This window comes from Netta rufina, assembly GCF_964035555.1.
Source record: "Netta rufina genome assembly, chromosome: 1".
NCBI lineage: Eukaryota > Metazoa > Chordata > Aves > Anseriformes > Anatidae > Netta > Netta rufina.
This window is the reverse complement of record NC_140123.1, coordinates 123,086,996-123,114,958: the sequence shown is the minus strand read 5'-3', so window position 1 is coordinate 123,114,958 and position 27,963 is coordinate 123,086,996. Positions and strand designations below refer to the sequence as shown.

Sequence of the window (27,963 nt, the reverse complement as noted above, 5' to 3'; positions counted from 1 at the left end):
CTTTGCTATCTCCTGTGGTACTCTCAGTAACTGAAGTTCTGCTGGCCAAGTTCTGCTCTTAGGGACGTCAGTGCAGAGTGGCCTCTCTGAGTCCCTCTTACCATTGCTTTTGCTATCTTGTATTCATTGTGTTTGGTTCACAGGAATTCTGCTAGAGGATATGCACATGCTTCACTTTTGCAAGGTTAGAGTCTTTGGAAAAGCAGTGTTGTTCAGAGTTTCTACCTCACTTATAAACTATTTAATTCTAGATTACGTTGACTTCTGCAAGAGGAGCTCCTAGTCAGGATTGTAATAAACATGAGTTAGGAAATGGTGGCCTTTACTGTGAGTACTGGGAGGGTGAGAAATGGGAAGGAAGAGTCTGTTCAGCTGGGACAGAGATGGGAGTGGATCCAGCTTAGTAGGACTGGAGGTAGAGTTAAGATTTCTGTAACTTCTGTGTTTCAGGAATGGTAACAGTTTTCTGTAATCGACTGGGCTGGCACAACATGGAGCTGCTGCTCTCTCAGTTCCAGAGCCGCCTCACTTTTGGGGTTCAAAGGGAGCTTTGTGACCTGGTACGAGTCTCTCTGCTGAATGCCCAGCGTGCCAGGATGCTGTACAATGCTGGCTTTGTCACAGTGGCTGATCTTGCTAAAGCCAGTCCTGGTGATGTGGCAACTGCTCTGAAGAATTCGGTACCATTCAAAAGGTGAGTAATGAGAAAGTCCAGAAATCAAGACGTTTGTTTATAAGGTGAAGAATTTCAGGATGAAACCTGTAATTAAATATGGCAACCTTTTGGGACTTGTTGCCAAATGTTACTTAAAAATAACTTGCAGGTCTCTGTGACTGATCACAGTAATTACATGATTACTTTGAAATTAATAGAAGCATGTTGTATTTGCAGCATGACTTTGTGAGACCTAAATTTTCCTCTTGTTCCTGAATTGTTAATGCTTTTTGGAGATTTTTTCTGCCTCTAAAAGGTTAACGCTTTCGTGCTCCACCATATGAACAAATGAGTTCATGGTTTATTACTGTATATCATTTCAGATTCTCTTGCAATTTTCATGTTAGTGCAATGACAAACTTTCTCTATCATATACCTGTTGGACTGTGTCATGGTACCTGTCTGGTTCGTGCTCCTGAGGTTACCTTTCTTTGCATGGAAGTGTGTAGAAGGGGATTGATTCAGTCTTGAATCTTGTCTTAGTAGGGATTTGGGACTTATCTGGGCCACGTATTTGGTTACAGAAACTTGGAATGCTTCTGAGGAATGCAGCGTAGACGAAGCCAGTAATATCTTTCTTTCACTGATATCAATCTGAATGTGGAAAACTGAAACTGTTCTTTCCTATTAAGCATGGTACATTTTGGACAGAGTGCTTCTCTGAAGCTGTGATGCTATCTGAAATAGGAGCAGAGCAGAATAAGGCCAATTCCTTGTGTTGTTTGCTGTTCTCTGCATTAATTTTCACATCTGTCTGTTACCTCTCCTGCAGTGGTCGTAAGGCTGTGGATGAAGATGAAGAATCAGCAGAGGAGCGTCGGACTGTGCGCAGCATCTGGATGGCTGGAATGAAGGGTTTAACTGAAAGTGAAGCAGCTTTCCTCATTGTGGAAGAAGCCAGAGGACTTCTCCAGCAGGATTTGGCACTGATGGGAGTGCAGTGGAACCCAGAGTCTTTTCTTGAGTCTGATTCATCCTCTATGATCAGCAGTGCGTCAGAGCTGGAAGGCAGACCGTGTAGATCAAATGGAGAGCAGTCTTCTGAGTCTTCTAGGGTGTTAAACAAAAAAGTGTGCAGAGATCAGCATCATAATAGCCTTGGTTCTCAGGTTGGAAATGTATCAAATATTAAAAAGGGGTGCAAAAGGCGACTAAGCGGTAGTACAGCAAACTCCAGATTTGAGAGCCAAGTCCCATGTAAGAAACAAGCTCCAGCAGAGGAAAGAAATGATGACACTGTGCACAGTGCTAGAAAACGTCTCAATATGAGCAAAGGTATTGAAAATGGGGAAGGAATTTCTCAGGTCAAAAATGAGGTAGGTTCCAGGAGAGCAATTCCAGAACTCCCTACTGAGCAAGGAAAGACACCAACACTGAGAAAAATGTCTTCAGCTTCTAGACTGATAAGAAGTATGGACGCACATTTAAACCGGACTAAGAACAAAAATACTGTTTCAAAACTGCAGAGCTCACTACTTGAAGATTCAAGTATGCTTAACATAAATAAAGAAAAGCCTTCTACCTTCCACCCCAGCATTTCTAAAGATAATTTTTTTTCAGACCAAAATAATAAGGAATTTTTAGAAAAAAGGTCCGTAGCTCACAAAGTCTCAAATTCTGTACAGATTAATGGTGGGAGGAAAGATAAAATGGAGGAGCTGTTTACAGAGCCTTCCACCTCTAATGAAGGTGTGCCTAAGGGAAGAGGATGTTTTCAGGCAACTGTTATATTACAGGGTACTCCACGTGTCAACACGGAGATGCACGATGCTGTAGAAAATCCAGTAGTACCTGCTACTGCTAGAATGCAGAGAAACAAATATATTGATGATAGGCAGAATAAAGTCAATAAAATGCAAAAAGATGTGAGCTGTGCTGAGGCAACAACTGCTAAGCAGCACTCTGCTTTAGGCACAGATCACTGTAATGTGTGTGCTAGCTGCTCTGGAAATGAATGTGTCCATAACGGCAGCAGGAAACAGAAGCCTGCACATTTTTGTCCTGGTGGTGATAAATCCTGCCACGTTCAGATCCAGAGTGGTGCCAAAAATGGGAGTGAAAAACCCAATGGAATATTGTTACAAGCTGGAGTACTACAGAAAGGCAACAGTCATCCTAAGGATTTTCTGAAAGACTTTTTAGTAAATTCCAGAGCTGTTTGTGATGCAGATGGTGTTCAAAATGGTTCGTCCTCTGCTCCTTTTTGTGACTGTAGAGACTTTGAAGACAGCTTACAGTTGGATACTCAGACTGAGAGCATAATAAAACAGGCAGCAGCTGGAATCACAGGACAGCAGGGAACAGAGGGTTCAGAGCTGGCAGCAGTACCACAGCAGGAAACCTCCAGGAAACTAAGGACTTTGCAGACTGAAAATGATGCTGGTGGAAGGCTAGCTGCAACAGTAAGGAAACTGGGCTTATCAAGTCTTATCACAACGAGTAATATTATAAAAAGCACAGATCAGCACTGCAGTAACAAAGTTTTGGAGTCTGGAGACTCAAATGTACAGCCCATAGCAAAAGAAACAGAACCTGCACCTTTCCTTAAAGAAAGTGATTTCTCGGTGACTGACTCCCAGCTGCACAGTTTCCTACAAGATTACCAGACCCAAAATTCAGTGAAAGAGGAGAGTGCTTCTAAGGGTCCTAATAAAGCAACCTCCCCTCTTGGTAGGGAGCAAGAACAAGTCAAATGCCATCCTGTCACTGAAACGAGCCTGAATATGAGTGACAGCTTGCTGTTTGATGATAGCTTCAGTAATGTCAGTGATCTTTCAGCTATGCAAGCCGTGGAAGCTGACAGAAAGGAACCTGCGGGAAGGCAGGGGGCTTTGCTTCCTGCAGATGGTCTCTTGCAGAACGTAAGGCCTGCTCAGAATAAATCTGATGTCAGTAACAATCAGAAAGAGCATGAGGATCCAGCACAGTGTAATGATGCCTCTCTAGCCTTCTCTGATCTCATTGCTGAAGTGCTGGATCATGAGAACTCCCCATCTTTTCTGGGAGATCCTACTTCTCCATTTCACGGTCAGTCCCGATTAAGAAACCCAGTGATTTGTAACAATGACCCCAATCCAAAGGTTTTAGTAGTGGATCAAGGTGAAAAGCTCCAGAGCAGCCAGCAAACTTTGGAAGAGAAAACCCATCCAGTGGCACGTACTGACCACTCGTTTGAACTGAGCCCAGGACTGCAGGATGTATTAGACAAATGGCCTAGCCCTTCAGGCATGGAACCAGTTTCAGTAAATCTGCAAAGCTCCTGTTTGAAAGGGAAGTTGGCTGCTTCTATTGCTAAGCAAGAGCCAGATGCAGTGTTTGAATTTGATCATCGTCAGGCAGAGCCTTTGCCCAATTGCCAGGATTTAAAAGACCATTACAGAATTAAAGAAAACAAACCAGAAGACTTGGGTGTTCAGAAATCAGACTGTGTAACACTTAAGCTCAAGGGAAGCAACAGAACATCCTGTCCTCCACCAGATAACTGTAATGGGTTTATTCCTCCAACACCCCCCAAAGAACATTTTCCCCAAAGTTCTGGATCTCTATCTGTGAAATCTACAAGGAAGAGACAAGTTGCCTGCGTGAAGGAAGGGCAACTGATTGAGCCACGGCAGAATAGCAAAAGTGATGCAGAGCAGCAGGTAAAAAAACTCCAGTTCAATTTGGAGAGCGTAGACCCAATTGAGACTGATGAGATAAGAGACGATTCCACTATAGACCAAGGCTTTTCGCTGCAGCTGTCTCAGGATGCTTTTCCACTCATTCCCTTAAGTGCTGAAAGTTTCACTATCATTGACGTAGCGAGTGACAAAGTACTTTTCCAGACTTTTCTTGCAGAGTGGAAGGAGAAAAGCAGATTCTCCATCTCAGTGGCATGTGAAAGGACAGAACGTCTGGTGTCGCCCAAATCAATGATTGGTGGCAGATTCAAACAAGGTTGGTTCCGTGTTCTAGCATGTTATTTGTGAACAACAGGGTAGCATCTTCTGCTGAAAGCAGAGATGAAGAAGGAAAGAATTTACAAAAAAAAAAAGGAGGAAAATTACTGACATTAACTAAATATCGTCAGTCTCAGTAAAGCAAAGGAGATGAGTTTTAGTAGGGGATGGAGAGCTGGTGTCAAGCATTGCACTGGTAGGTCTTTGGGGGCTTCAATGAAGCCTTAGCAGATTGTTTGTATGAGAAAACAGCTAAACATACCTAACGTTTCTTATCTAATTTTAAATGGATCTGTGTTTTGCAGTCCCTTCGACATACGTACCTTTCCATGTCATAACTTTTAGTATATTTTCAAATAAAAAATATACTGAACAGTGAACTGTATGGATTGCTCAGGGTCTCCACCAAGCAGTATTACTTGTGGGGTTGCCTCCTAAGCAAGGTTAAATATTTTCCAGCTTGTGAGATGTTAAGTTAGTTCAGTATATCTATATATGAAATTCAGATCAGTCTCTGGATTGTTGCAATATTGCTTCATTTTTTTCCCCACAGAAATACTCATTTGCCGCAGTTTGTTTGCTGCTGCTGCTGTATAAACACACTTTTCTTTTAAAAACACAAGATGAAGCAGTTACATTTTTTGCTATCATATGGTCATACTAACAAAAAATCTTAGCTATCAAAATATAGTTTTGACAGACAAATGTGTAATGTTTTACAGATTGATAGGAGGGAATACAGTTCTGCCTGAACTTTTGAAGAGATTGCTAGAAAAGGACATTTTGCAGGGATGTTATATTGTTGATTGTTTCTGCTAAGAGATAAGAGGAACTGTTGCTGTTGTATTTTTTTTTTCAAAAAGAAATACAGATATTTTCTCCATGCAGATAGAAATGAAGGTATATATTCACTTACAACAAATTTACACTCAATTGTACGTACTTACATTTTCAGGAGTAAAATCCTCTTGCATTTACGGATGCTGTTTTATAATTGCAATTTAAAAATATTTCCTTAGTAAGTTCTCCCCAGAAGATGCAAGCAAAAGATGATGGATTTCCCATCCAAGGCTGTGAAGACATCTTGGTAGTTGGACTGGCAGTGTGTTGGGGTGGAAAAGATGCCTACTATATCTCCTTACAGCAGATGCAAGACCAGAATGGTGAGTGAGCAGACAGGCTGTGCTGCATTACATGATGCTGCATTTCAACAAAGTACTTGTGATAGATTTTTGGAAGTACTATGATTATCCCTAACCCAGCTCAGTGATTTAGCCATATTATGGATCAGCACTTTTAAGTATTCAACAGACTTGAACAAGTTGCTGTGAATATATCAGTGCTGCCATATACGTGTAATAGGGCCAGGTAATTGGCTCAAGTGCTGAACTGTTGCTCATGTGTACTGCTTACATGTTACTCCCGTGTTCCCTCTAGCTTACATGCTTTTCTCTTCCAACCTCTTCCAACTTCCATTCTCTAGAACAAATCTCAGGCTAGAATGCTGAATACAGTCTGTGCTAATGGCTAGGTTTTGATTCCTGGCCTTCCTTTTTTAGTAGTATAGATACGACACACTGTTTCTTGGGAGCCCTTTCTGGTGTGATAAAGTATACAAAAGAGGTGTAGATTTATTGTTATTTGTTCGCTGTCCTACTGTTGTTTTAGTTGATCATATTCAAGGTTTTCTCTAGCTTTTCTTATGCAGTGGCCATAAAGTTGATTTTGCTTTTATTTTCTGCCTTAGAAATCAGTCTGAGTTTGGCACCACCGCCTTTGGACAAAAACCTGTCTGTAACAGAGAGATTGCAGCATCTGCAGCTCTACCTGCAGAAGAAGCAGGAGCGCTCACTTGTCATGTATAACTTCATTCAGCACTACAAGACCCTGGTGATGGCTTGTGGCATCTCCTTGGAAGGAAGTTTTGAGGACCCAAAGGTTGGCAGGATTAAGTAATTTATCTTGGGTAAAACTACTAGTTTAAACACACAAATGTGAAGACGGGAGTTACCTTCTGGTACTTTTCTTCTGTAATTTACATTTAAATATGCACCTCTGCCAGGGGGTTTAGGGAAATTTTCTTCCAGTGGAGAATCTAGAACAGTATTTAGAGGAGACTTCTTGTACTGTGTGTGTTCATGGTGCCTGCAAGAGAAACAGGGCAGATTCAGTGATATATTAACTCATTATTCTTTCATGCCTGAGTACTTAAGTGGGAAGGATGAGTGTAAATCCCTGGATGGGCATGAACTCTTGGCTTGTTGCTTATAAGAAGCTACCAACTGAAATAGCAGAAGTGCTTCTGGGCAGATTATTGAATCTGAGAGCAGAAGACTGAAGGATTTACCCGCAATTTATATGGACCACTTTGCTACTGCTATTTCCTCAAACAAAACAAAATTTACATGTAATTTCAAAAGGTATGGGTACCATCTATTGTTCAAATGAAACTCTAGGAAGAGGTAAAAGGACCTTCTTGTCTTTGAGAGAAAAAGCTTTATGTATGGAAATTTCTGTTTTTGATTTTTACAGCTTACATCACATGTAGGCTGAATACCATGATGGCAATATTGAGGTCTGCAGGTATGTAGCCAAGCTGTTCACCACAAGGACAAACTTAGCTTTTCGTACTGAAATCTAGTTTTAGGATGAAAATGAAGAGCAACAAAAGTAGCACCTTTCCCCATACTGTTCCGTGGATGAAAAGAAGTCATACTCATATTTGTTAAATTTAGTGATGCAGTGAATATATACATACACACACATTCACACCTCCACATCCCCCACATCTCCCTACCTATATATGTGTTTTTTACCTTCTGCTCGTGTGGCAGAGACAATGTAGAAACCTGTGCTTCATCCTATTTTGACACAACAAATTGAAATATAGCTATGAGCAAAATTGCTTTGAAGACAGTGGGAGGTAGGAGGCTTACTGAGAATAAAATTTGCCATGCACTATTCTTGCTACTAGTGCTGATATGCAGAAAATAGGAGAGCTCAGCTTGACTCATATTCTAGATCAACAGCAAGTCTTGCGTTTTACAAGGTCAGTTTTCAGAGTAAACATGTTTTGATCCTGATTGTCATATTTAATCACTTTTATGTTAGGATTTAATAAGTTAAAAAATGAAGGACAGCATTTTTAGATGTGTTAGGTTGACAAAGGGTAAGATTTTCAAATGTGCAGAATTAACTTTCAGTTAAAATGAAACTTTTCGTTGATTTATGCCATCTTAAAGGTTTTAGCCGAAATCATGTAACTTTTCCACAGATTCTTACAGTCTGCCAGACAAATCAAGAAAAATGATCTGCAGTAAAACCTTGCATTAACCCCCAGTCAAATATTAATATTGTGTTATGATTAAAATGGAAGAAAGGTCTCATGGAAGTCTCTCTTTTCAAGGTTGCATGTTGGCTGCTTGATTCTGGCTCTAAGGAACGTACACTTCACAGCATGGTGACTACATTTCTACCCAATGAGCTACCTCTACTGGAAGGAGTAGGCACTGGCCAGGGAGTGCAAAGCCTGGGGCTTAGTGCCAGCAGAGATCATTCAGGGAGGTACAGAGCAGCAATAGAATCTGTGCTCATCTTCAACGTCATGAACCAGCTCCATGATGAATTACAGAAGCAAAATCTGACAGGTAAAGAGAGCTCCTCCACTTGAGGGCAAAGACAGATGGTAAGGGTAGCTATACTACCATAAACTGAATGATCAGTGGAAAAGAGAGGAGCCTTGGGAGTTCTTATCTAAGTGTATTCTGGAGTAAGATGTTGATCTTTTAAAAGAAAAGAGGAATATTCCTTTGGAAATAATTTGTTTTGTCAAAAAATTAACCAGGGGAAAAATTGTGAGTTCCTTATAGGATTTAAGATGATTTTGTATCCCAAATATCCACCAGTTCCACTCGTTCAGGCAGCTACCTGAGATTAAATAGACCTGAGTCTTATTTAAAATCTTTGAATCAAACAGATCCTTACCTCCCAGGTTAGTACCCTGGTCACTACAAGGGCACTTCTGGGTCTGTCTGTGGTTTCTCATCAGCATTTTGAAAAACCCTTTCTTTTCCTTGTCAGATACATTTTTTAAAATCCTCAGATATTATCTGAAGGAGATTTCTTGCTCTTTGGCCTGCTAATGTAGCATTCTTTCCCTTATATGCATTGTGCCAATGAAACTTCTGTGATTCACTAACAAATGATCTGGTGCTTTTGCACTAACATTTGCTGAGTGTTTGTCCCTATTTGAAGAAAAAACAAACAAAAAAAGCCCATAGCGTGTACATATTGGTGGGCTTTGTGATGTTATTTCTGCTAAATTGCATCCAGAGCATCCAGATTAAGGTCTGTCCAGTCTTACCAATTTCTTTTATTTCAAGTTTACCACATCATTTATGACTGTGACAACTAAACCTTAGACCATTTTTAAATAGGTGGGTGTTGGAATGAAAGTGTATCAAGCTAGAAAGCTTTACGTTAAGTACATCTGCTTAATGTAGATAACCAAGGAGATGTGTATTTCTTAGGGAAAAAAAAAACAGCACATTTTTGACAGAAGTTAACTTAAATACTTTTGTGATAAACGTGTTATCGTGAAATATTCCAGAAATAGAAGTATTTAAACTAAATCTATTAAAAGATATCAGCATGTCAGGACATTCCGTTTTTTAAAAACCAAGAATTTCCCTGTGGCTTTTTTATGAAATGGTTGCTGTTGATCTGTTTTTGATGTTACAAGTTTTTCTTGTCATTTGTACTTACTACAGATGTGTTTTCTAAAGTGGAGATGCCCAGCCATTATTGTTTGGCTCTGCTGGAGCTGAATGGCATTGGCTTTAGCACAGCAGCATATGAAACCCAGAAACAGGTCATGCAAGCTAAACTGACTGAGATTGAGACCAAGGCATATCAGCTGGCTGGCCACAGTTTCTCCTTGACCAGCCCGGATGACATTGCAGAGGTACGTGAGGATTAGGGTGGGAGGGAGAAGGCCTTCTCAGAAGTTACTCTCAAGATTCTTTTGCTTATATGTATGTGCATATGAAGAAAGGATAAAACACAATTTAACTCTTCTCAGAGTTGATTAGTCTTTAGGCTAGTTATGCGCTTGCTGCCTGCAAGGTGCTGTACATCTTCTACTTGTTACTGATCATTGTGATTTCTGCTAACTTCAGCAGAACTAAGGAAGGTAGAAGTGCAGTGGAAGTAAACATGTCTGTATAGGACCTTGGCTCCTCATGGAGCACGAGATGGTCTCCCAATCAAATGGCTTTTGGAATAGTTTGGATTAACGGTGCAAGACTAGACCAGCTTTGTTGGAACAGCAGTATTTTGCATACATTAGATGTGATATCATGTAATCTCAGTCTAAATATAGTTGTACTGAATAAGCTGAGCTGTTGCTCTTGTCCATTCACAGGCATGAAAGAGAAGGAAATACTGCTTTACAAGTTTAGAATGCATTACTGCTTTTTTTTTTTTTTTTCAAGAACCTGTCAATTTTTTAAAAAGCCTAAGAAACAGATTTGTATTTAAATTACTGATGCGTTTATTCCTGAAGAACATTATTTTCTGTTTTTTATGTATACTACATGGTATCACAGCAGTAGTTCAGGATCGCCATGCATACAGTTTTTTCAGTTTAGTTCATTAATTTATTTTTGAGGTGCTATACTTGATATGGAAGCAATCAAAACTTGCAAGCAGCAATCACTAAAAGAAGTTCACAGGAATATTCCTGCTTTGTTGCAAATGCTGAAGTTTTGCTCTGTAGTATTAGTCTGAGATACAGCTCCTGAAATAATGTTCAGCTCTAATTTTACTCTGCTTCGTGGAAAAGGGGAAGAAAGGTTTTTCTGAAATGCTGTTCTTTGAACTATGGAGGCTTGTTTTTCATGTAGAAATTTTGTCAAGAATCACGTGAAGTATCTTCTACAGATTAGTAGTGCTTCCCTCTTCTAATTTTGTGTCAGTAAAACTTTTATGCTACATAAATGTGTGAGATAGAAACTTTTATTCCTTTCTGCCAGCTGTGACATGAAATACAATAGCTGTTAAATTGTGTACAGTGCCACACAGAATGAAAAATGAAGAACTGTGTTGTATATGTCAACTAGTGAGCACATACTTCATTTTCCATCTTTTGACAATTTGTTAGAAAAACTAGTATTCTGGCTATACTATAAAAAGTATTTGTGACCACCTCCTTCTGTGCCATTCATTTTGCACTGAAGCCTGTTCCCTACTAACACTTCTTTTTCTTAACCAATGTTCTTCCCACTTCTGGTCATCTTAACTCCATTTTATTACAGCTGACTATCAGCAGTAACCTCACCGATTGGATGGAGTTGATTACCTTCCCTAAAAACATACCTCTGAACTCAAACTTACAGTATTTAGGAGATGAGATTTTAGATTGCATTTGGTAGCTAATTAAAACAAGAAGGAATGACTTTGACAGCAGAGGTCTTTAATCAGCTTTTTAATTACCTGAAGCATTCCTACTGTCCTTTGGCTGAAATAAGCTGTTTAAGTGCTGAGTCCCTTTTTGTCTTCTCCTGGGAGTAGCATGCAGAAACTGATTTGCAACTTTGGCCTTTTTCAGGTTTTGTTCCTGGAGCTGAAACTGCCACAAAATGGAGATGTGACACTTCAAAGAAACAAGAAAACTCTGGGTTACACCAGAAGAACATCTGCTAAAGGAAACCTGGTTAGGTTGAGCAAGCAGTTCAGTACAACCAAGGTACAGTAAAATCTGGGTCTAGTCTAAAAGTAGTTGTAAAAGTAACTCCTTCTTCCTTCACACATCCACTGCTTGGATACCTTGGAGTTAGGTATGCTGCCGTAGATGAAAGGAAACTTATTACTGCCTTTCTTCTGCCAGTTACCACTGTAAATTCAAACTGGATTCAGCCTTCTTTGTTAGCAGTTATTAACTACTCCTACTTGTCTAAAGCCCAAGTATAGCAAGGACGTAACTTCAAATAGCAGGTTTCAGTGAGAATAGTCAGGCAGAATTTGATTTCTCGAACCAAATGTAAGACCAAAATAGTATAATTATTTTGTAAAACCAATAGCAGAAGAATGTTTCAACATCAGCTTGAAAGATACTTAAATATCATGGTGATTAAGTACGCTATTTTTCCTACCGGTTACCAAAATACAGTCTGTATTTTGTGCTTCAGAGAATGCTTCTTCAGAATGATTGCTCTTATGGTTCACCAAATTTAGCATTTCAAAAGATTGTATATATGTGAAGGTGATCAACTGCTGCAGGCTAATGGGTACTCTTGTCAGACAAGTAACATTAGCAGATAGATATGTTCCCCGTTTTCAGGACTCATTAATGTGTTGTTTTCTTAGTTTCACCTTGTTCAGTGTAGTCAGTGGCCAGAAAGGAAGTATTGATTTTTGAAACTGAAGTGGCTGTGAATAAATAAGTGTGGTAGTGGTGGCAGAGCAGGGAGCAAGAGGCAAAGTGAGGATTCCTTCCTTTTGTGATGTGGAGGGCAGAGGTTGTAACTGCCTGCTACATCAAAAAAATGTTATATCTGAGAAATGTTTGTGTAACGTTGTCTTTTGAAAAGAGCTCTTAGCATGCAGATAGGAGAGAACAGGGAGACAAATATGCACGAAGATGGAGGAGAAGCAATAAGCTGGGCAAAAAGAGGAAACAGGAGTCCCATCGCAAGTGATGCCACGATCATTTCAGGTGACTTGTTGGGTGGTGCAGACTAATGGTAGTGATAAGGATGCAAAAGTCCAAAGAGAGGTGATTGCCTTGTTTGTGTGTGATAAAACTGAAGCTGTATCTCATGGTGTTTTCAATGTCCATGTGTAGGCAGTATATGTGGAGAAGATAGCCATTTGATTTTAAGGCAGTGAAACTGGGAGTTCACTGTGGGTGAAGGAGTTACTTTTCCCTGCAGAACTGCAAAAAACTTTCTAAATAAAGCTTTTAAAACAATTAATTATAGTTGCGCTCTTTTCTCTCCACAAGGATGTTTTGGAGAAATTAAAGACACTTCACCCATTGCCGGGGCTCATACTAGAATGGAGGAGGATCAACAATGCCATTACTAAAGTGGTGTTTCCGCTACAGAGGGAAAAACGATTGCATTCAGTCCTGGGAATGGAAAGGATATATCCAGTGTCACAGACTCACACAGCTACAGGTAAAGAAATGTGTGCAAAATTTTCCCTTATTATTTATTTTTGGCAGTGTTTGTGTAAGGTAAAGATCAAGGAAATCAAGACTGTGCTTTCTTTCAAAACAAATGGAAATACAGAAATACCTCTGTCACATTAATCTGCACTAGAAGTCTAACTGTGTTAAAATACACGCTTTTTTTGTTCCCTGATAAGTATTATTCATTTCTTCCATGTATTAGCATGTAAATCTCTGACCCTGGAACAGGTTCTGGATTTAAGGGTTTCTTATTAGTGACAAGGAAGTGCTGCAGTGGAACCACCTTAATGAGCTGGAGCTCATTAAACCCAAACTATTTTTCCTTTTCTTCAATTTTCTCATTTTTTTTCCCAAAACATCTGGTTGTTGGAGATGCAGATGTGTGTTCTCCTGTGTTAGATTAAAGAGCCTCCTTTTGGACTCTCAATTATGCCTTGTCTTCCTTCTCAGGTCGAGTAACTTTCACGGAGCCAAATATCCAGAGTGTGCCAAGAGATTTTGCGATTGAAATGCCCACTGTGGTTGAAGAAAGCCCACCCTTTCGAGCTGTTTATTCTCGTGCTGTTTGTGGCAGCAGGTAAGGAGGATCTTAGCAAAGCTTCTGTCTACTTGCCTGATCTTAATGTGGTCAAGTTGTCAAATTTCTCTTTTCTGACTTTGCCTGTGGCTGCTGTCTTGTCAGTGTGGCTCATTGCTCAGTGTTTCCCTTACACTTTGAGAGGAATAAATACCAGAGCATTCAGTGACACATGGAAGACATAATACTAATAGCATGTGGCTCCATGTAGCCGCTTGCTTTTTGTAGTTCTGTATGAAACCCTACTGTTGTTGGATGGAAAGCCTGAGTCTAAGGAGTAACTGAACTGTTTAGAATGTGGTTTGACTTCCTAAGAGCTACACTTAAAGAGGGTGGGATATTGTGGAAGGAGTAGAAGAATATTCAGACGTTTTGTGCTGTCCAGCTCACTGTGTAAGGGAACATGGGTGAACATATTTTTTGTTCTTTGCTATTAATTTCATTTGTGATGAAGCACCTTCTTCAACAGCATGCAGGTATCGCCCTATTTTGACATTATTACATGCCAGTGATTAAGCAGTTGTGTGGAAGTCTAGTGAACTATCAAAGTGGATTTTTTGGCAGCTAGCTTGTGAGCCTTCATACTTGGTGGTGGCTTTCTCTCCTTTCGGTTTCTCTTCTTCTCCCACTCAGGCTCTTGTTCCACATGTTCTCTAGAAGAACCAGGACTAGCCATGGAGGCAGAAGTGTCATTTTCAGAAATAGCTCTGGCAATGCTTAGGCTTGTAGCAGTTTTGCAGGATGGTTGAAGAGTGAGCTGGGTCCCATAGAGAAGCAGCCCATCAATGGGAAGGAGTCCTTGCTGAACTTTGAGACAGGCCTGCTTTTCAGACTGATTGTTTGGAAATACATTCTCTATTTAAACCACTGTGTTAGGAAGCTGTGCAATTGCAGAGGCACAGAAATAACTTCTGGCACAGAAGAAGCTGTCATGTAGTCCAAATCTGATAGGCCTTGCAAACTTCAGTCCAAAGTGTCTTTTTTACTTAGCAATTATCATACCTGTGTGTTTTCTTCTTTTTACTGTAAGAAGCTTCTGACCAAAGGAATGTAACTAAATTAGATAGTGATTAAAAGCCCTTACTCACACAAAGAAATTGGGAACTTCTGCTGGACAGTGTGATTATCTGTAGTTCCTGCATGTTGTCCCTCACCTTCATTTCTTTTGAAAATGTATTTCTGTGACTGTTGTGCTATCCTTCATCTCCTTGATCCCTACCATCCCTGAAAAGACAAGGTATAAGAAGAAAAGGGAGTGCCCAAGGGAAGAACAGGTGGTGTTTTCCATGCTTTGCTCTGCAGGATTGTCATGGATCTCAAAGAGATACCTTTTTCATTTTAATAAACAAGTTGCTCAGGATCCTGACCCAGATTTCAAGGGCTTATAAAGGCCTTTCACTGGACAATTTTTTGCTCAGTCTTTAGCAAGGAAACATGCAGGATGCTATAAGCATATCATCTGCAACTTTTGCTCTGTTTTTTTGGTTTTGCACATGTACTTATGATGCTGGGGGGAATCTTTTCTGTCTATTAGCAGTTGGTTGGAGTAGATGTTCTGCATATGAGAACAATGTTGAGAGAAGACTTGGCACTCAAGGTGCAGTGTTGAATTTTTAAGATTCCTGTAGGACTCCTTTTTTGCCTTTTTTCAGAATACTTTTGTCACAGATCTGGGGTCAGTAAATCCCATCAGTTGTACATATGGTCTCCAATTCTCCCATGGTTAAATTAGGCACGGGTTGTCCAACAGGGTGGAATAGAGGTTTGCTCTCTTTCACTGATTTTTTGGTGACAAAAAATGATTATGCATCGTTAAGTGTTTTAAACATTGTTGAAGAAAAGTCATTCTTTGTCTCCACAGAGGTAGAAGGCATTCCAGTATGTTGCCTAATGGTGTAAATATTCAGGATGAAGACAGATCTAAAGGAAGAGGAATCCCATTTTCTGTTAGCATGCGGCATGCCTTTGTTCCCTTCCCAGGTAACAGCCAGATCCTGCTCTGTGCAAGCTACTTGTTAAGAATATAGTTAACAAAAAGTCCTAGATCTTATGAAGAGTTAAGAAATGGTGATGGTACATATCTTGCAAACATATCTTGGCAAACAAATGCAGCAGTTATTGTGCTCTCAAAAATATTCACAAGAAGACTGTAAAGAAGAATGTTTTAATTTGGTAAAGCATTCAAATGTTTTTATTCCAATGTTCATACCTTTATTCCCTCTCTAAGAGGGAATATTTTTTTAAGGAGCTATACTTACAGAGCTCTTAATGCACAAATTGCACTCTGCTAGGATTCTCTCTATCCCAATGTCTATTCTCTGTGAGGTTAACTCCAGGAGATGAGGGGAAAGTTCTGTGGTTTGGTAGTAGATGTTTTATCCTCTTTGCTGTTACTGCATGGACATCAATGATGGCAACAGTCAAGAAGATGTGATTGGGGTCTTCAGTTTCTGAAGGGGTGGAGAGTCATGTGCTTGGGATGTTGTTGGAGTAATTTATAAAATAATGATTTAGCCTAATTTGTTGACTTCAGGTGGCTTAATCTTGTCTGCTGATTACTCTCAGCTTGAACTGAGGATCCTTGCTCATTTGTCTCATGACTGTCGACTCATTGAAGCCTTGAACAGGGGTTCTGATGTCTTTAAGAGCATTGCAGCAGAATGGAAGATGATTGATCCTGAAGCTGTTGGAGACAGCACCAGACAACAAGCTAAACAGGTAATTTTTAGGAAAAAAATCAGCGGATTTCTTGGCAGGAAGGTTTAGTGTTCAAAACATCAGGAGTCACAATAGTATGGTTTTCTGTTTGAGTTTGGCTGTGACTTTTCAGTAAATGTTTTGTAAGTCCTCCCAATCCTAAAAAGTTTTATCTGGGGCTGTCTCGGTTCTGGGGGATGAGAGTGGAGAAAGGCAGCATGAATGGCTTGGACCTGAAGCATTCTCTCTTCTTGAAGGCTTGCCCTTGTTACCATACCCTTGTTTTCTAGTGAATCACACCGTTTTGGCTCAGGTTTCTCTGCATGGCTCACCATATGTTTGTGGTTCTTTGCACTGTCCTCTGGCAGATTTGCTATGGAATCATCTATGGAATAGGAGCGAAATCTTTAGGCGAGCAGATGGGGATTGATGAAGATGACGCTGCCACTTACATCGAATCCTTCAAATCAAGATACACAGGTTAGGAGAAGGCTATATGGGAGCTGGGTGTCTTGTGGAGGTGGTGATGTTTGATTATTTTTATTTATTTTTTATTTATTTTTGGATGTGTGGTGTGTGTTTGGCTTGCTTTTGATTTTTAAATCTTTTCACTTCGTGTCTCTCCAAATCCTAAATTTGTCTCAGCACTCTACTACTCCTATCTCTTTCAGAAAAGCTTTTCATTTTGAAAAAGTCCAGTGCATGAGCAGAGCAGTTTGATACTCCAATAATGTTTTACTCTGCACTCCTGTTTTATTCATCTTTAGGACACTGTTGTTTGGTTATTACATTTATCAGCCCTGGGAATTCATTTTAAAGCTCTCAACTTTATGAAGAAACATTTTCTTTATTAAAACACAATTTCAAAGGATATGTAATATGACTTTAGATCACACTTCTTGCAATATCTAAATATAACTGTTGATCTCTTTTGTCTTCTGATTTCATTGAATTTTAAACTGCTTTGCTTATAACTTATATTTTTATCCATCTGCTCAGATTAGCTCTCTCGTACTTTGTAAAAAGATATTGTTGTGTTTCTAAGAAGTATGTAAGCATGTTAATTTTTAGGAAAGCTAAGAGCAGAGCTACAATCAGAAAATGAACAGAGGGCAAGTGGGAGGAGACACAGGTAGCTGTAATCATAAAACTTAGAAATGAGCTGGAAAATTATGTTCTGAAGATTCAGGATTTGCTTCTTTAGGAGACAAATGATGAGGAATGGTTTCCTATTGTGAGTGTGTTTAGTGTCCAGTAACTTCTGGATAGTCTCTCCTTCAAAGACCACTAGAAATGACTTGCTGCTTCCTCCCCCCTCAGTGCACATTCAGTCACACAAACCCTGCAGTGTGCAAAGACCATAGATTGTAATTTCACTTCCTATGAATTTTCACTTCTGTGTATTGCCATTGCTAAATTACATACCTAATGGATTGACTAATGCTGTCAGTCTTGATCTCGAATAGCTCCTTTTATGTTTTATATTTTGTAAACCTTGGAAAGTAACCATCTGAAGTCAACTTTTTCCACTTCAGTGCGCTTGTTACCTGAACTTGCAGTGATAGAGACTCTTCCATGTCTCACCTTTCATTGACCTAAGTTTCTTTTTAACACCTTTGATGGATTGGCTCCTTCCCTTGCAGAGCACAGGTGGGTGAGTTTTTATCTTAGAATTTGAAGCGACACAGCCTGAAGTCAGGCAACCTGAGGCAACAAGAGCTCTGACTTCTGCTTTAAACTTACCCCCTTCCTGCTACTTGTCTTTCCAGTGCTGTTCCAGGTCCTGACCTCTTCATTAGCAATAATCCATGTATGATTCTCTGTGCCTGGCCACTGTGCAGAAATGACTTCCTACCTCCTTTTGCACAGCCAGATATCCTGACACTATGCACTCTCTTCCACCTCAAAAGTCTTAATAAGTTTCCCAGCAGAGCTGAGAACAGGCTGAATAAGGGATCGTGTGCTTTTGACCCTGCCACTGACAGGGTCTAGGAAATGTAAAGAAATACCTTTGTACTGCTTGGGTTTCCCAGGCTGATTTCACTGACCTCAGTGAGGAGTCAAAGTGGAACATCAGCTGTCTTGGTGAAAACTTTCTCTTTCACAGGGATTCAGAAATTCTTGAGGGAGACAGTAAGGAGCTGCAGAAGAGACGGGTTTGTGCAGACCATCCTGGGAAGACGGAGATACCTGCCAGCTATTGGAGATCCAAATCCCTACAGTAAAGCTCACGTATGTTGAGTGCAGTACTTTCCTTTTTCTTTTTATGTTAGGTTTTTATACATATCCATAACTGTGTTTTTAGAGGGTCTACGAGCCATTTTGGTCATGACCTTCCACTTCTCACGTAGTTCATTGTTTCCTCAGTTGTTCTCTGAATAACAAAGCTTTTGTCATGATCTGTTTGACGTAAGTCTTCTGTGACTGGGTGTGCTGCTGTCATCACTGTGCTAACCTCACTTCATAACTCCCATTTGGAACTAGAATGAGTAATTTACTGATGTAAGCGGACATGATTTTAAAAAGCCCCCACACAGTGATGTGGTTTAACTCTTCCCACTCAGAGGTCTTTGCATGTTATACTCTTTCAGCACTTGAATAAGAAAGGGGATTTAAAGTCCTATATTGGGGTATTTGTTTCTTTTCTTATATACTCTCAGAGGAAAATTGCTCTACCTTGTTAGATAAATATTTATTTAATATACACCTACACGTTGGCATTATTCTCAAGGTCATTTTGGACACAGCTGTCATAGATGCTGTACTTCAGTAAGAGTGAATTGACTCCCTGGAGAGGCGTTGGTGCTTTTCTGTGGGGAGGAGGCATTATATTTCTCAGTAGGAAGATGAATCAGGTTGTGTGGAATTAAAGACTGGAGTGGAAGATGGAGAGGGTGGAGGAGTTTGTACTCTGAGTAGTTGAAAGGGAAACAAGGAGATATTTAAAAAAAAAAAAAAGTTTTTTATTTTTTGAGATGATTTGACTATTTCATCTGAAGGATACTTCAATATGAAGCTTTGTAGATGTACCTTCTGTTCAACTTCAATAAGATTTAAAAGAATAAATCAAAGACCAATTAATGAATTATCTTCACTTTCATTTCAGTTTCCTCATAACGTTTTGTAAACATTTCAGTTCTGATCTGAGAGACAGAGAAGACCCTGTGAATACAGATTTCTTGTCTGAGAAGGGGAATGGCAGAGAGTTTTCTTGTGTGGAAAAAACACTGTCGTGTCAAAGTGGTCTGGTGTGGTTTTGTACAGCTGGGAGTTATGGCTTGATGCAATATGACTGATAATTATCCATTCCTAATTGTTTTGAAGATAGGCAGAAGTGTCTCATGGTTGTCGGATTTGCAATGAGATTTTTCTGGTCCTCATGAAAGGCTGTAACCATGTGTATATGCTTCTCCCTCTTCAGGCTCATGATTTTTCAGACTATTGCCCCTGATGCCAATACATCTTAAATTTGTGGATATGCTGCTCTTTTCAGTCATCTGGAGAAATACTGTGCATGAAACTAGTCTGTAATGTCTTGTGCATATATGATAAACTCTGGAGGTTTTACCATGCCTGTACTTGGTCAAATATTTAGTATTTTTAATGAAGTATGTGTGGCATGCTGCATTAGATTTATTTTTTTGGGTGGGTTTTGAGAACAAGTGTCTTTGTTTAGGCAGAGCGTCAGGCTGTAAATACAACTGTTCAGGGATCTGCTGCAGACATTGTCAAAACAGCCACTGTGAACATTCAGAGACGCCTGGAAGCTTTCTCTTCTGTGATCAAGTCCCATGGGCACCTGGAGAGCTCATTCCTAAGAGATAAAACAGGTATATGGACCTCTTCCTTCCCCCCTGAGGGAAACTTTCAGTGTTTACAAATGGAAAAAAAAATCACCCAAAAAAGCTTAAGGGCTTTGGGTGGGAGACAGATTTTATTTTCTGACTGTATTAAGTCTCTGCTTAATGGGCAAATGAGTTGTAAGGAGAGAGGGAGAAACCCCAGTTGTCTCAAAGATGATGTTGCAAAGGTTGGCAATTGGAGTTCCTTTGTGATACAGTCTGTGATGCCACTACAGATTTGTTCAAAAGTAGGAAGGAGAAACTGAGCAGATATACTGGCTTCAAAAAGAGTAAGAAGATGGAGTGGAACAACTTCTAGTTCCAAAAACATATTTTTTTTTTGTTTGTTTAGAATTAAGTCTGGCATTTGTTAAACTTTGATGTACTGAGGCTCCACAATATTGTTATAATAAAGCATTTACCAGCATAAATTTATTCTGGCTGCAGATACTAAAGCTGCACTTGGGTACTCATTCCCAGAGGATTGCTACGAGGCCTCTTTTTTTTTTTTTTTTTTTTTAGCATAGTGTAGACAGTGAATCAATCATATGTTTTTAGAAAGATAACATAAGGAACGGAATTCTATATTTTCTTGATAGCTCTTCAGCCTGAAGCACAAAGCTGTCTTAATATGAAGACTCTGATTTGTAGGCATGAGAAGGAAAAATAAATAGTTGTCAAACCTCTAAAAACATCAGGGAGTTTTATTTTAGAGAGGCAAGATTCAGAGGTCTGCAGTGTATGGAAAGCATGTGCCTACCAGCAACGTACCTCTCCAGGAGCAGAAACTCCTGATCTTTGGCCAGGGAGAGTAGATGCATTTGTGACTCTTTTTCATCCTCTAATATTAGCTGTTTTAAAAATTTGAAAGAATTCCCTTTCAGCAAGCTGTGATGCCTTTCCTGTCAGAGATGCGTGCTGTGTCATGTGGCTTCTTGAAGCAGCTGTGTTGAGAGTGAGGTTTATGTGAGGAACTGATGGGGTGAAACCCTTCCTGTAGTTGTGAACTGGAGTCCTCCTGTTAGCTAACCTGAGAAATAAATAACTTTTGAGTCTGATGCATGTGTGGTGGTTTTTTGTTTGTTTTCAGCTTTTACTATGGAACTGTTTGTTCTGTCTTATTTTTGGCAGGCAAGATCTACCAGGATCCTGTTTTTGTCAGCTGCTTATTGCTTATTCAAAAACTGCTCTTTTTTTTTTGTTCTCTCTCTCTCTCTCTCTCTTTTTTTTTTTTTTTTTTTTTTTTTTTTAACTCAGGAGTAGTAGCTACAGTTTCAGATAACTGCATTTGGGAGGAGGCTACTGCCTTTTAGACTAGCCATTAAAATGATTTTGGAAGAAAAGCAGAATCCTAATTCAATGCCAGGGAACATTATAAACCAACTTCTGATTAAACTTGACATGATTTTGTTTAAAATTTACTTTTAAAACAGATGGTTCAGGAGACACGACTGCCTCTTGTTTTTGTTCTGATTCACATCTTTATAAATTAAGGCTGAAATGTTTATATCTAAAATGTTTTTCATTTAACGTTTTTCCCTCGGTAGCTGTACAAATATTGATAGGATAGTAATGTTTTCTGTTTTTATCTTTAGGCATGGGCTTTTTCATTTTAAAGTTCCTCGTGTTCTTTTTCTTAGCATTAGGAATGTGTGAACGTTTTTTGATTACAAAAACACGCCTCTGCATGGTGATATCTAACGAACTGTGCTCTTCATCTGTGCAGGAAGGCTATCCAGGAAGAGAAACAGAGGGATGCTACATCCCATCACCGGAGGTTTCTTTATCCTCCAACTCCATGACGAGCTCCTCTATGAAGTTGCAGAGGATGATGTGATCCAGGTACAGCTGTGCAGTTGTATTTTTTTTAAACTATCTGCAGCATTACAACGTTTCAAACAGGCCTTCTTACTAGGATGGATTCTCTTTTCATGTGTGCTAAAAGGTCTGTGAAAGAAATGTTAAATTGGATGAAAAACTATGTCTGTATTCTTGATTGCTTTATTTTCAGACATGAACCATTCCCATGGGTGAAGTTCATAGCTTATTTTCCAGTGTGTGCTTTGCTGCCTGTAGCAGCAGTTCATGACTCAGTGAGTAAAATAGCTCAGTATCGTGAATAGCTGCAAGGGGAAGATTTTCTCATGTGGAAATTCCCGGAGTTTGGAGGAATTTTTGTCTCCCTCTTTATTCTCCTGTCTTCTGTTGCCTAGCTCTGTGTGTTGTTACCTCTGTAGTTTGTAGTCTGTGTAGGGAAAGGAGGACTCTGTGCTTTTGGTACTGTTTGTTTGTTCCCTACGTACCCAGCTTTCTGGTAAGATTATTATTCTGTATAGGTTGGATGTTAGGAAGAACTTCTTTACCAAAAGGGTTGTGAGGCATTGGAACGGGCTGCCCAGGGAAGTGGTGGAGTCACCATCCCTGGAGGTCTTTAAAAGACATTTAGATGTGGAGCTTAGGGATATGGTTTAGTGGAGGACTTGTTAGTGTTAGCTCTGAGGTTGGACTCGATGATCTTGAGGTCTCTTCCAACCTAGAAATTCTGTGATTCTGTGATTATGGTTAGCAGCATGCTAGATAAAGGAAGTATGTTGTGTGGACTTAAGATACATTTCATGTGCGTATATATCTCTGTGTGCTCTTCCACTGTGTAGGCACTCTGGTGCCTGGGTACATCAGTGCCTGTGATAGCTTTTAGTAGCAAGCCTGTATGCTGGCATCTAAGTGTTTTCACAAGTCCAAAGCACAAATCCAGGAAGGCTCGCAGGGTGAGCTCCCGTATCTAGGGGATGTCATTCTCCTGCTTTTTTTCTGCCCATACACATTTGTAATGACAGAAGACCATTTCCTGGTGGCAAGCAATAACTTAGTCTGAGAGAGCTTTCAGTAGTAGTGACTGGTCTGAGCAATTTTTTTCAACTTTCTGAAGAACAAAGGGTTTAATATTTTTCTTCTGAATCCCAGCTCTAGATTCTGTTCATTTTGCCAACTGTGATCAGACACCTGCTTCTTCAATCCAATCAGGCTATTTCAGAGATGAAAAGGCACCTAATTTTGATTCTGTAGAAAACTGAACTCCCTCTGGAGTATAGGCTTTTACATCTTTAGATGCTAAATCCAAGTTATCATGGTGTCCCCAGCAGAACCAGGTCCAAGTGAGTGGGTTTGAGTATTATTTATTTATACTTATTTATTTTATTTTTTCAGTAACAGCCTTAACTTCAAGGACAATTATTACCAGCTTCTCCAGTTTCCTTTAGATGTACTTCAGCCCATATAGATTCTGTGGACAGTCACTTAAAACAGAGTATGTACATATTTCCCAGACTTGGAGTTGTGTTCCAGATTTAGCTTGCATGCTTTTCAAGGTTTTTTTTTCTTTCTAGCTGAAGCAACACTGTACTTCTTACCCCTTTGTTTAATTGCTTTTAGGGCCAGAAAGGATCTTTTTTTTGTGATAATACTGCCTGTTCTCCCTTCAAATGCACCATTAGAATTGTGCTATAGTGGAAAGTTACAGGTTTGAAAGGATCTCTTAAATCTCTCCCTCTCAAGCCCTCACTGGAAGCAGGGCCTGAATTCATTATCCCTTTTGAACTGCAATACTCATTTTACTAAAAAGTGGGCATTTCTTGGTTTCGGTGTTGGTGAGGCTTTTTTTTTTGATCTTGCTGGCACAAAAGTTTTATTATACTGTAAGTAATGCACAAGTATTGTACTGTAAGTCAAGGGCAAGAAAGAAGACCGTGGTAATTACAGACCTGTCAGTCTCACTTCAGCGCCTGGTAAAATGATGGAGAAAATTATTCTGGGAATTATTGAAAAACACCTGAAGGACAGTGCAGTCACTGGTCACAGCCAAAACGGGTTCAGGAGGAGAAGGTCCTGTTAATGAACTTAATTTCCTTTTATGACAAGATCACCCATCTGGTTGACCAAGGGAAGCCATTTGATATAATTATTTTGGATTTCAGTAAAGCTTTCAATAGTGTCTCTCACAGTTTCCTTTGATCCTTTTGATCGAGGCCAAGCTGAATCTGAGCCAGCAGGGTGCCTTGGTGGCCAGGAGGGCCAACCGTGTCCTGGGGTGCATCGAGCACAGCATCACTAGTCAGTCATGGGAGGTGATTGTCCCGCTCTGATCTGCACTTGTGTGGCCTCACCTTGATTACTTTGTGCAGTTTTGGGCACAACACTGTAAGAAGGACATAAAAATATTAGCGAGTCTCCAAAGGAGGGCTACGGAGATGGTGAAGAGTCTGGAGGGCAAGATGTATGAGCAGCAGCTGAGGCCCCTTGTTTGTTCAGCCCCGAGCAGAGCAGGCTGAGGGGAGGCCTCATGGCGGCCTGCAGCTCCCTCACGAGGGGAGCGGAGGGGCAGGCGCTGAGCTCTGCTCTCTGGGGACAGCGACAGGACCTGAGGGAACGGCATGGAGCTGGGACAGGGGAGGGTCAGGCTGGGGGGTAGGGAAAGGTTCCTCACTGAGAGAGTGGCCGGGCACCGGGATGGGCTCCCTGAGGAAATGGGCAAGTCACCAAGCCTGATGGAGTTCAAGAAGCATTTGAACAACGCTCTCAGACATATGGTCTGATTTTTTGGTGGTCCTACGTGTGTAGCCAGGACTTGGACTCGATGATCCTTGTGGGTCCCTTCCAATTTAGGATATTCTGTGATTCTGTGCACCCCTTGGGTGCAATAAGGGTTTGTATTCAGAAAAGTTGGTGTTGTCCCATGGTTGGTGCTGGCTGCAGCTTAGTTTCAGCTGCAAAACTGCACAAAATAAAACTAAAAATATCTTTCCATATATCTAGGAATTTGTCTTCCAGTCAGCATAGTATCCTTACCATTTATTGTAAGAGAAATAATGCTAGTGATCATTCGTTTGATTTGCAGTCTATCAGTGAGCTAGGTTGCCTCTTTTAGAGAACTAAATTGGAGTAACACCTGTTGTTTCTTGTGCTAAAGGTGTGGAAAAAGAAAAGGAGGTATGGGGGCTTTCCTGGTCTGTGCAGAACGTCAAAGTGAAAGGGGGCAGCTCTCAGAACTCGTCACAACAGCAAGATTGTGGTAATATTACCACAGATGGTAGAAATTGGCTTGTGAAGCAGGCCCTGGCAAGGAGGAGTTTGAAGGAATTTGATGTTTCTTGCTGGACGTGTGGCTGTTTTCAGAGAATCTCCCTCTGTATGGTTCATGTTTCTTTTGAAAATACTGGGCCCAAAACTTAATCAAGGCTGTAGTAGTTTTGGGTAGAGTGGGAAATTGGTGTGTGTATCACACAAGCAACATTTTCTTTTTCCAACTGCATTTGTTTTCTTTCCTACAAAGGTACGCCTTGCTTAAGGCCTGTTCAGTTTTTAATCTCTGGTAACTCCTTTTTTTTCCTGTTCAGACAGGTATTTTTCATCTTATTTTTGGACAGTAGATTATCCTAGTTTTCTGTTCTGCTCCCTCCTACTCTGTACTTGTCTGTACTGAATTACATCCTATTTCAAAGCATTTTTCTAGGTTATTGGGATCATTTTGAAATGTGATATGTAAGGTGTAGGATTTCGGAAGACAGATCTCCCTCTACCTAATAATGCTGTTGTAAACGTGTGCTATGATCTCCTCTGCACCTCCCTCCATTCCCCTGTAAAAATTTACGAAGAAATTTCTCCTTGTGGGTACCAGTGAGGGATGGGATGAGTGTGGATTGAAAGATTCATTCTCATAAGCAAACCGGGCAGGCTGGACTCCACGTGGGTCTTGGGTTAGGAAGAGTGTCCTTTTATCCATGGTAGGTATTTACCGTCAGAAAAAAAAATCCAGTCTCTTACAATCCTAAAAGTCACAAGCAAAAATATCTTCCAGGCCCTTAACTGTGCACTTAAATGAATGTTTTCTTAGAAATACCTTTGGAGGGCAGCAAGTTGAAGTTGCCTCAACAAAACTGAGGGCAAACCTGAGCAGTTTCTAACATTGCACGGAGTGCGATCTGCTTTCCCAGCACTTTGTAGTGTTTGTTTCAGAGTGCCTCTCATGCTGACATGATGAGGAGGAGCACAGTTCTTTGCCTCTGGTTTATTTGGTTTGCGTGTTGCTCTCTGAACACTGATGTTTTCAGAACAGACTCCATGAAACACTCAGAATTATGCAGCTGGGTGAAAGAGGAGAGTGCAGAAGTCTCAAGTATTTAATGGAAACTTACTCATGCTTTTTTTTAAAGTAATCTTAAACAATGTGCAGCCAGTCCCAACTCTGTAATGCATAAAATGTTATTTGTTTTGAACACTTATCTGTCCATAAACTCTAATAAGGATTAAAATATTCTGTTACATTTTACATTCCCATCAGTACAAATAAATGGAAGAGCTGCAGATGTCCACCCATCTATTGACGTGAAAACAGAGCATTGAGGTGGTGTACATTGGGCTTCTACACAACACTGCGACATCTGATGTGTGTTTTCTTACAGGTAGCTCAGATTGTCAAGCACGAGATGGAAAACGCTGTCAAACTCTCAGTAAAACTGAATGTTAAAGTGAAAATTGGACCTAGCTGGGGAGACCTGCAGGACCTGGAGCTATAGACATGAAACAGCTTTCTTGGATGTGGAAGATGCCATGGACTGGTTGAGGCAAGGACCAGCACACTCGCAGGCAGTGAGAGACCTGCTCACGGTGCAGTTCTCCTGCTTGGGTTTCTATGGACATCGTTGCAAACTGTCATCTGGCATGGGTTGTGGAAGCTGGTATGAATTCTCTGAGCCAAACCTTTCAAAGGTCAGATGGTGCTGTGAGACATGTTTACGGAACTGTGGAAATTATTATTGCTAAAAGCACACTATTTAAATTAATTGTTAAAATATGCTTGTTCTTGTAATTTAAAACAAAGCCCAAAGCCTAATGAATTTATGGCGTATGAAATGAGCTGGATTATTTAATTAAAACAAAGCACAGAGATTATCTGGAAGTTCTTGTGTGTAATTGTGTACAGGACAAAAATGTCACGGTGTTTGCAATTAATGGTGAATTTTGTAGGCATCTGCTAGGATCATTCTGTAATTAATTCTGTTGCTGGTATTCACGTGCAGAAATGACTTTATAGCTGCACTGAGCAGCTGGTGCCTGGCTGGCCTCTGACTTTTAGGAAAGTGTGTTGATGATTGACCAGTGTAATTCATCCTACTGCTACCTTGCAGGGATATTGCTTGGACTCTTGTAGTTAACACAAAGTCTCCAGCAAAATCCTTCATTTTGAAGAGTGAAACCCAATTTATTGGTTAAAAACTTAACTGCAATTCATGCTGTAAGAAAAACAGCTCAGTCTGCCTGGCTCAAGCGACAGCCTCGCCTGGTGTTTGAAGGCTGTTGCGTTAATGAGGTTTCGCTGGCTGGTGGGTGACCTGTGGGTCTTCAGAGGCCAGTCTCGTCGGGCAGCCTCACCTTGGTAACCTTGCTGAAAGTTGCTCGGATTTTATCCTGTGCTTTGCTACAGTGCCTCTGACGGTGTCCCTGTGGTCAGGCAGGGAGATTTTTCTGGGAGTTTGGGCTTCTCAGACGGAGCCAGCCCCGAGGCTGACTCAGAGCAGCAGGATCAGGTGCTTCAAAAGAGCAAGGAAGGAGCTCGCAAGGAATTAACCTGCCAACGTTTGGTGTTACTCTCCTGGTCCGGCTAAGCCTCATGTTGTGTGATTTCGTTTTCCTTCCAGATTTGTGCAATAGCTGTACAAGCTCAGATATTTTTATTCACTTTCATGCAGTGCCTTATCTTGAGTTCTGTTACCTTCATCGTATGGCCATTGTGTGTTACAAGGAAGGGGAGGACAGGTGCCTCTTGTCATCTTCTTTGTCTCTATTTACTTTATTGTGTCTTCTCTTCTGCGTTTCCTCCCTAAAGTAAACAATCCCTGGTTTCCATACTTGCCTACTGTGAGAAATTTTCAAGCCCTTAATTATTCTCCTTTCATTTCCGAACTTCTGCTGCATCCTTTTTAAGAAGTGTACGTTTGAAGTTTCCT

At 40.4% G+C, this 27,963-nt stretch overlaps 1 protein-coding gene across 1 annotated transcript in view; it reads left to right on the top strand.

The window, feature by feature from the left end:
• POLQ (DNA polymerase theta) overlaps positions 1–26,532 on the top strand; it is a gene marked incomplete at both ends in the record, with an annotated part of 52,512 nt that extends 25,980 nt beyond the window's left edge. Inside the window, 16 exons of the mRNA XM_084304193.1 lie at positions 451–694; positions 1,488–4,651; positions 5,673–5,816; positions 6,401–6,591; positions 8,060–8,300; positions 9,423–9,616; positions 11,261–11,398; positions 12,656–12,830; positions 13,295–13,421; positions 15,283–15,401; positions 15,955–16,139; positions 16,487–16,598; positions 18,226–18,350; positions 19,795–19,948; positions 21,687–21,802; positions 26,419–26,532. Of these exons, the coding sequence (XP_084160319.1) occupies positions 451–694; positions 1,488–4,651; positions 5,673–5,816; positions 6,401–6,591; positions 8,060–8,300; positions 9,423–9,616; positions 11,261–11,398; positions 12,656–12,830; positions 13,295–13,421; positions 15,283–15,401; positions 15,955–16,139; positions 16,487–16,598; positions 18,226–18,350; positions 19,795–19,948; positions 21,687–21,802; positions 26,419–26,532 (5,543 nt within the window). The remainder of the gene's footprint in view (positions 1–450; positions 695–1,487; positions 4,652–5,672; positions 5,817–6,400; positions 6,592–8,059; positions 8,301–9,422; positions 9,617–11,260; positions 11,399–12,655; positions 12,831–13,294; positions 13,422–15,282; positions 15,402–15,954; positions 16,140–16,486; positions 16,599–18,225; positions 18,351–19,794; positions 19,949–21,686; positions 21,803–26,418) is intronic.
• Positions 26,533–27,963: the final 1,431 nt, after the last annotated feature.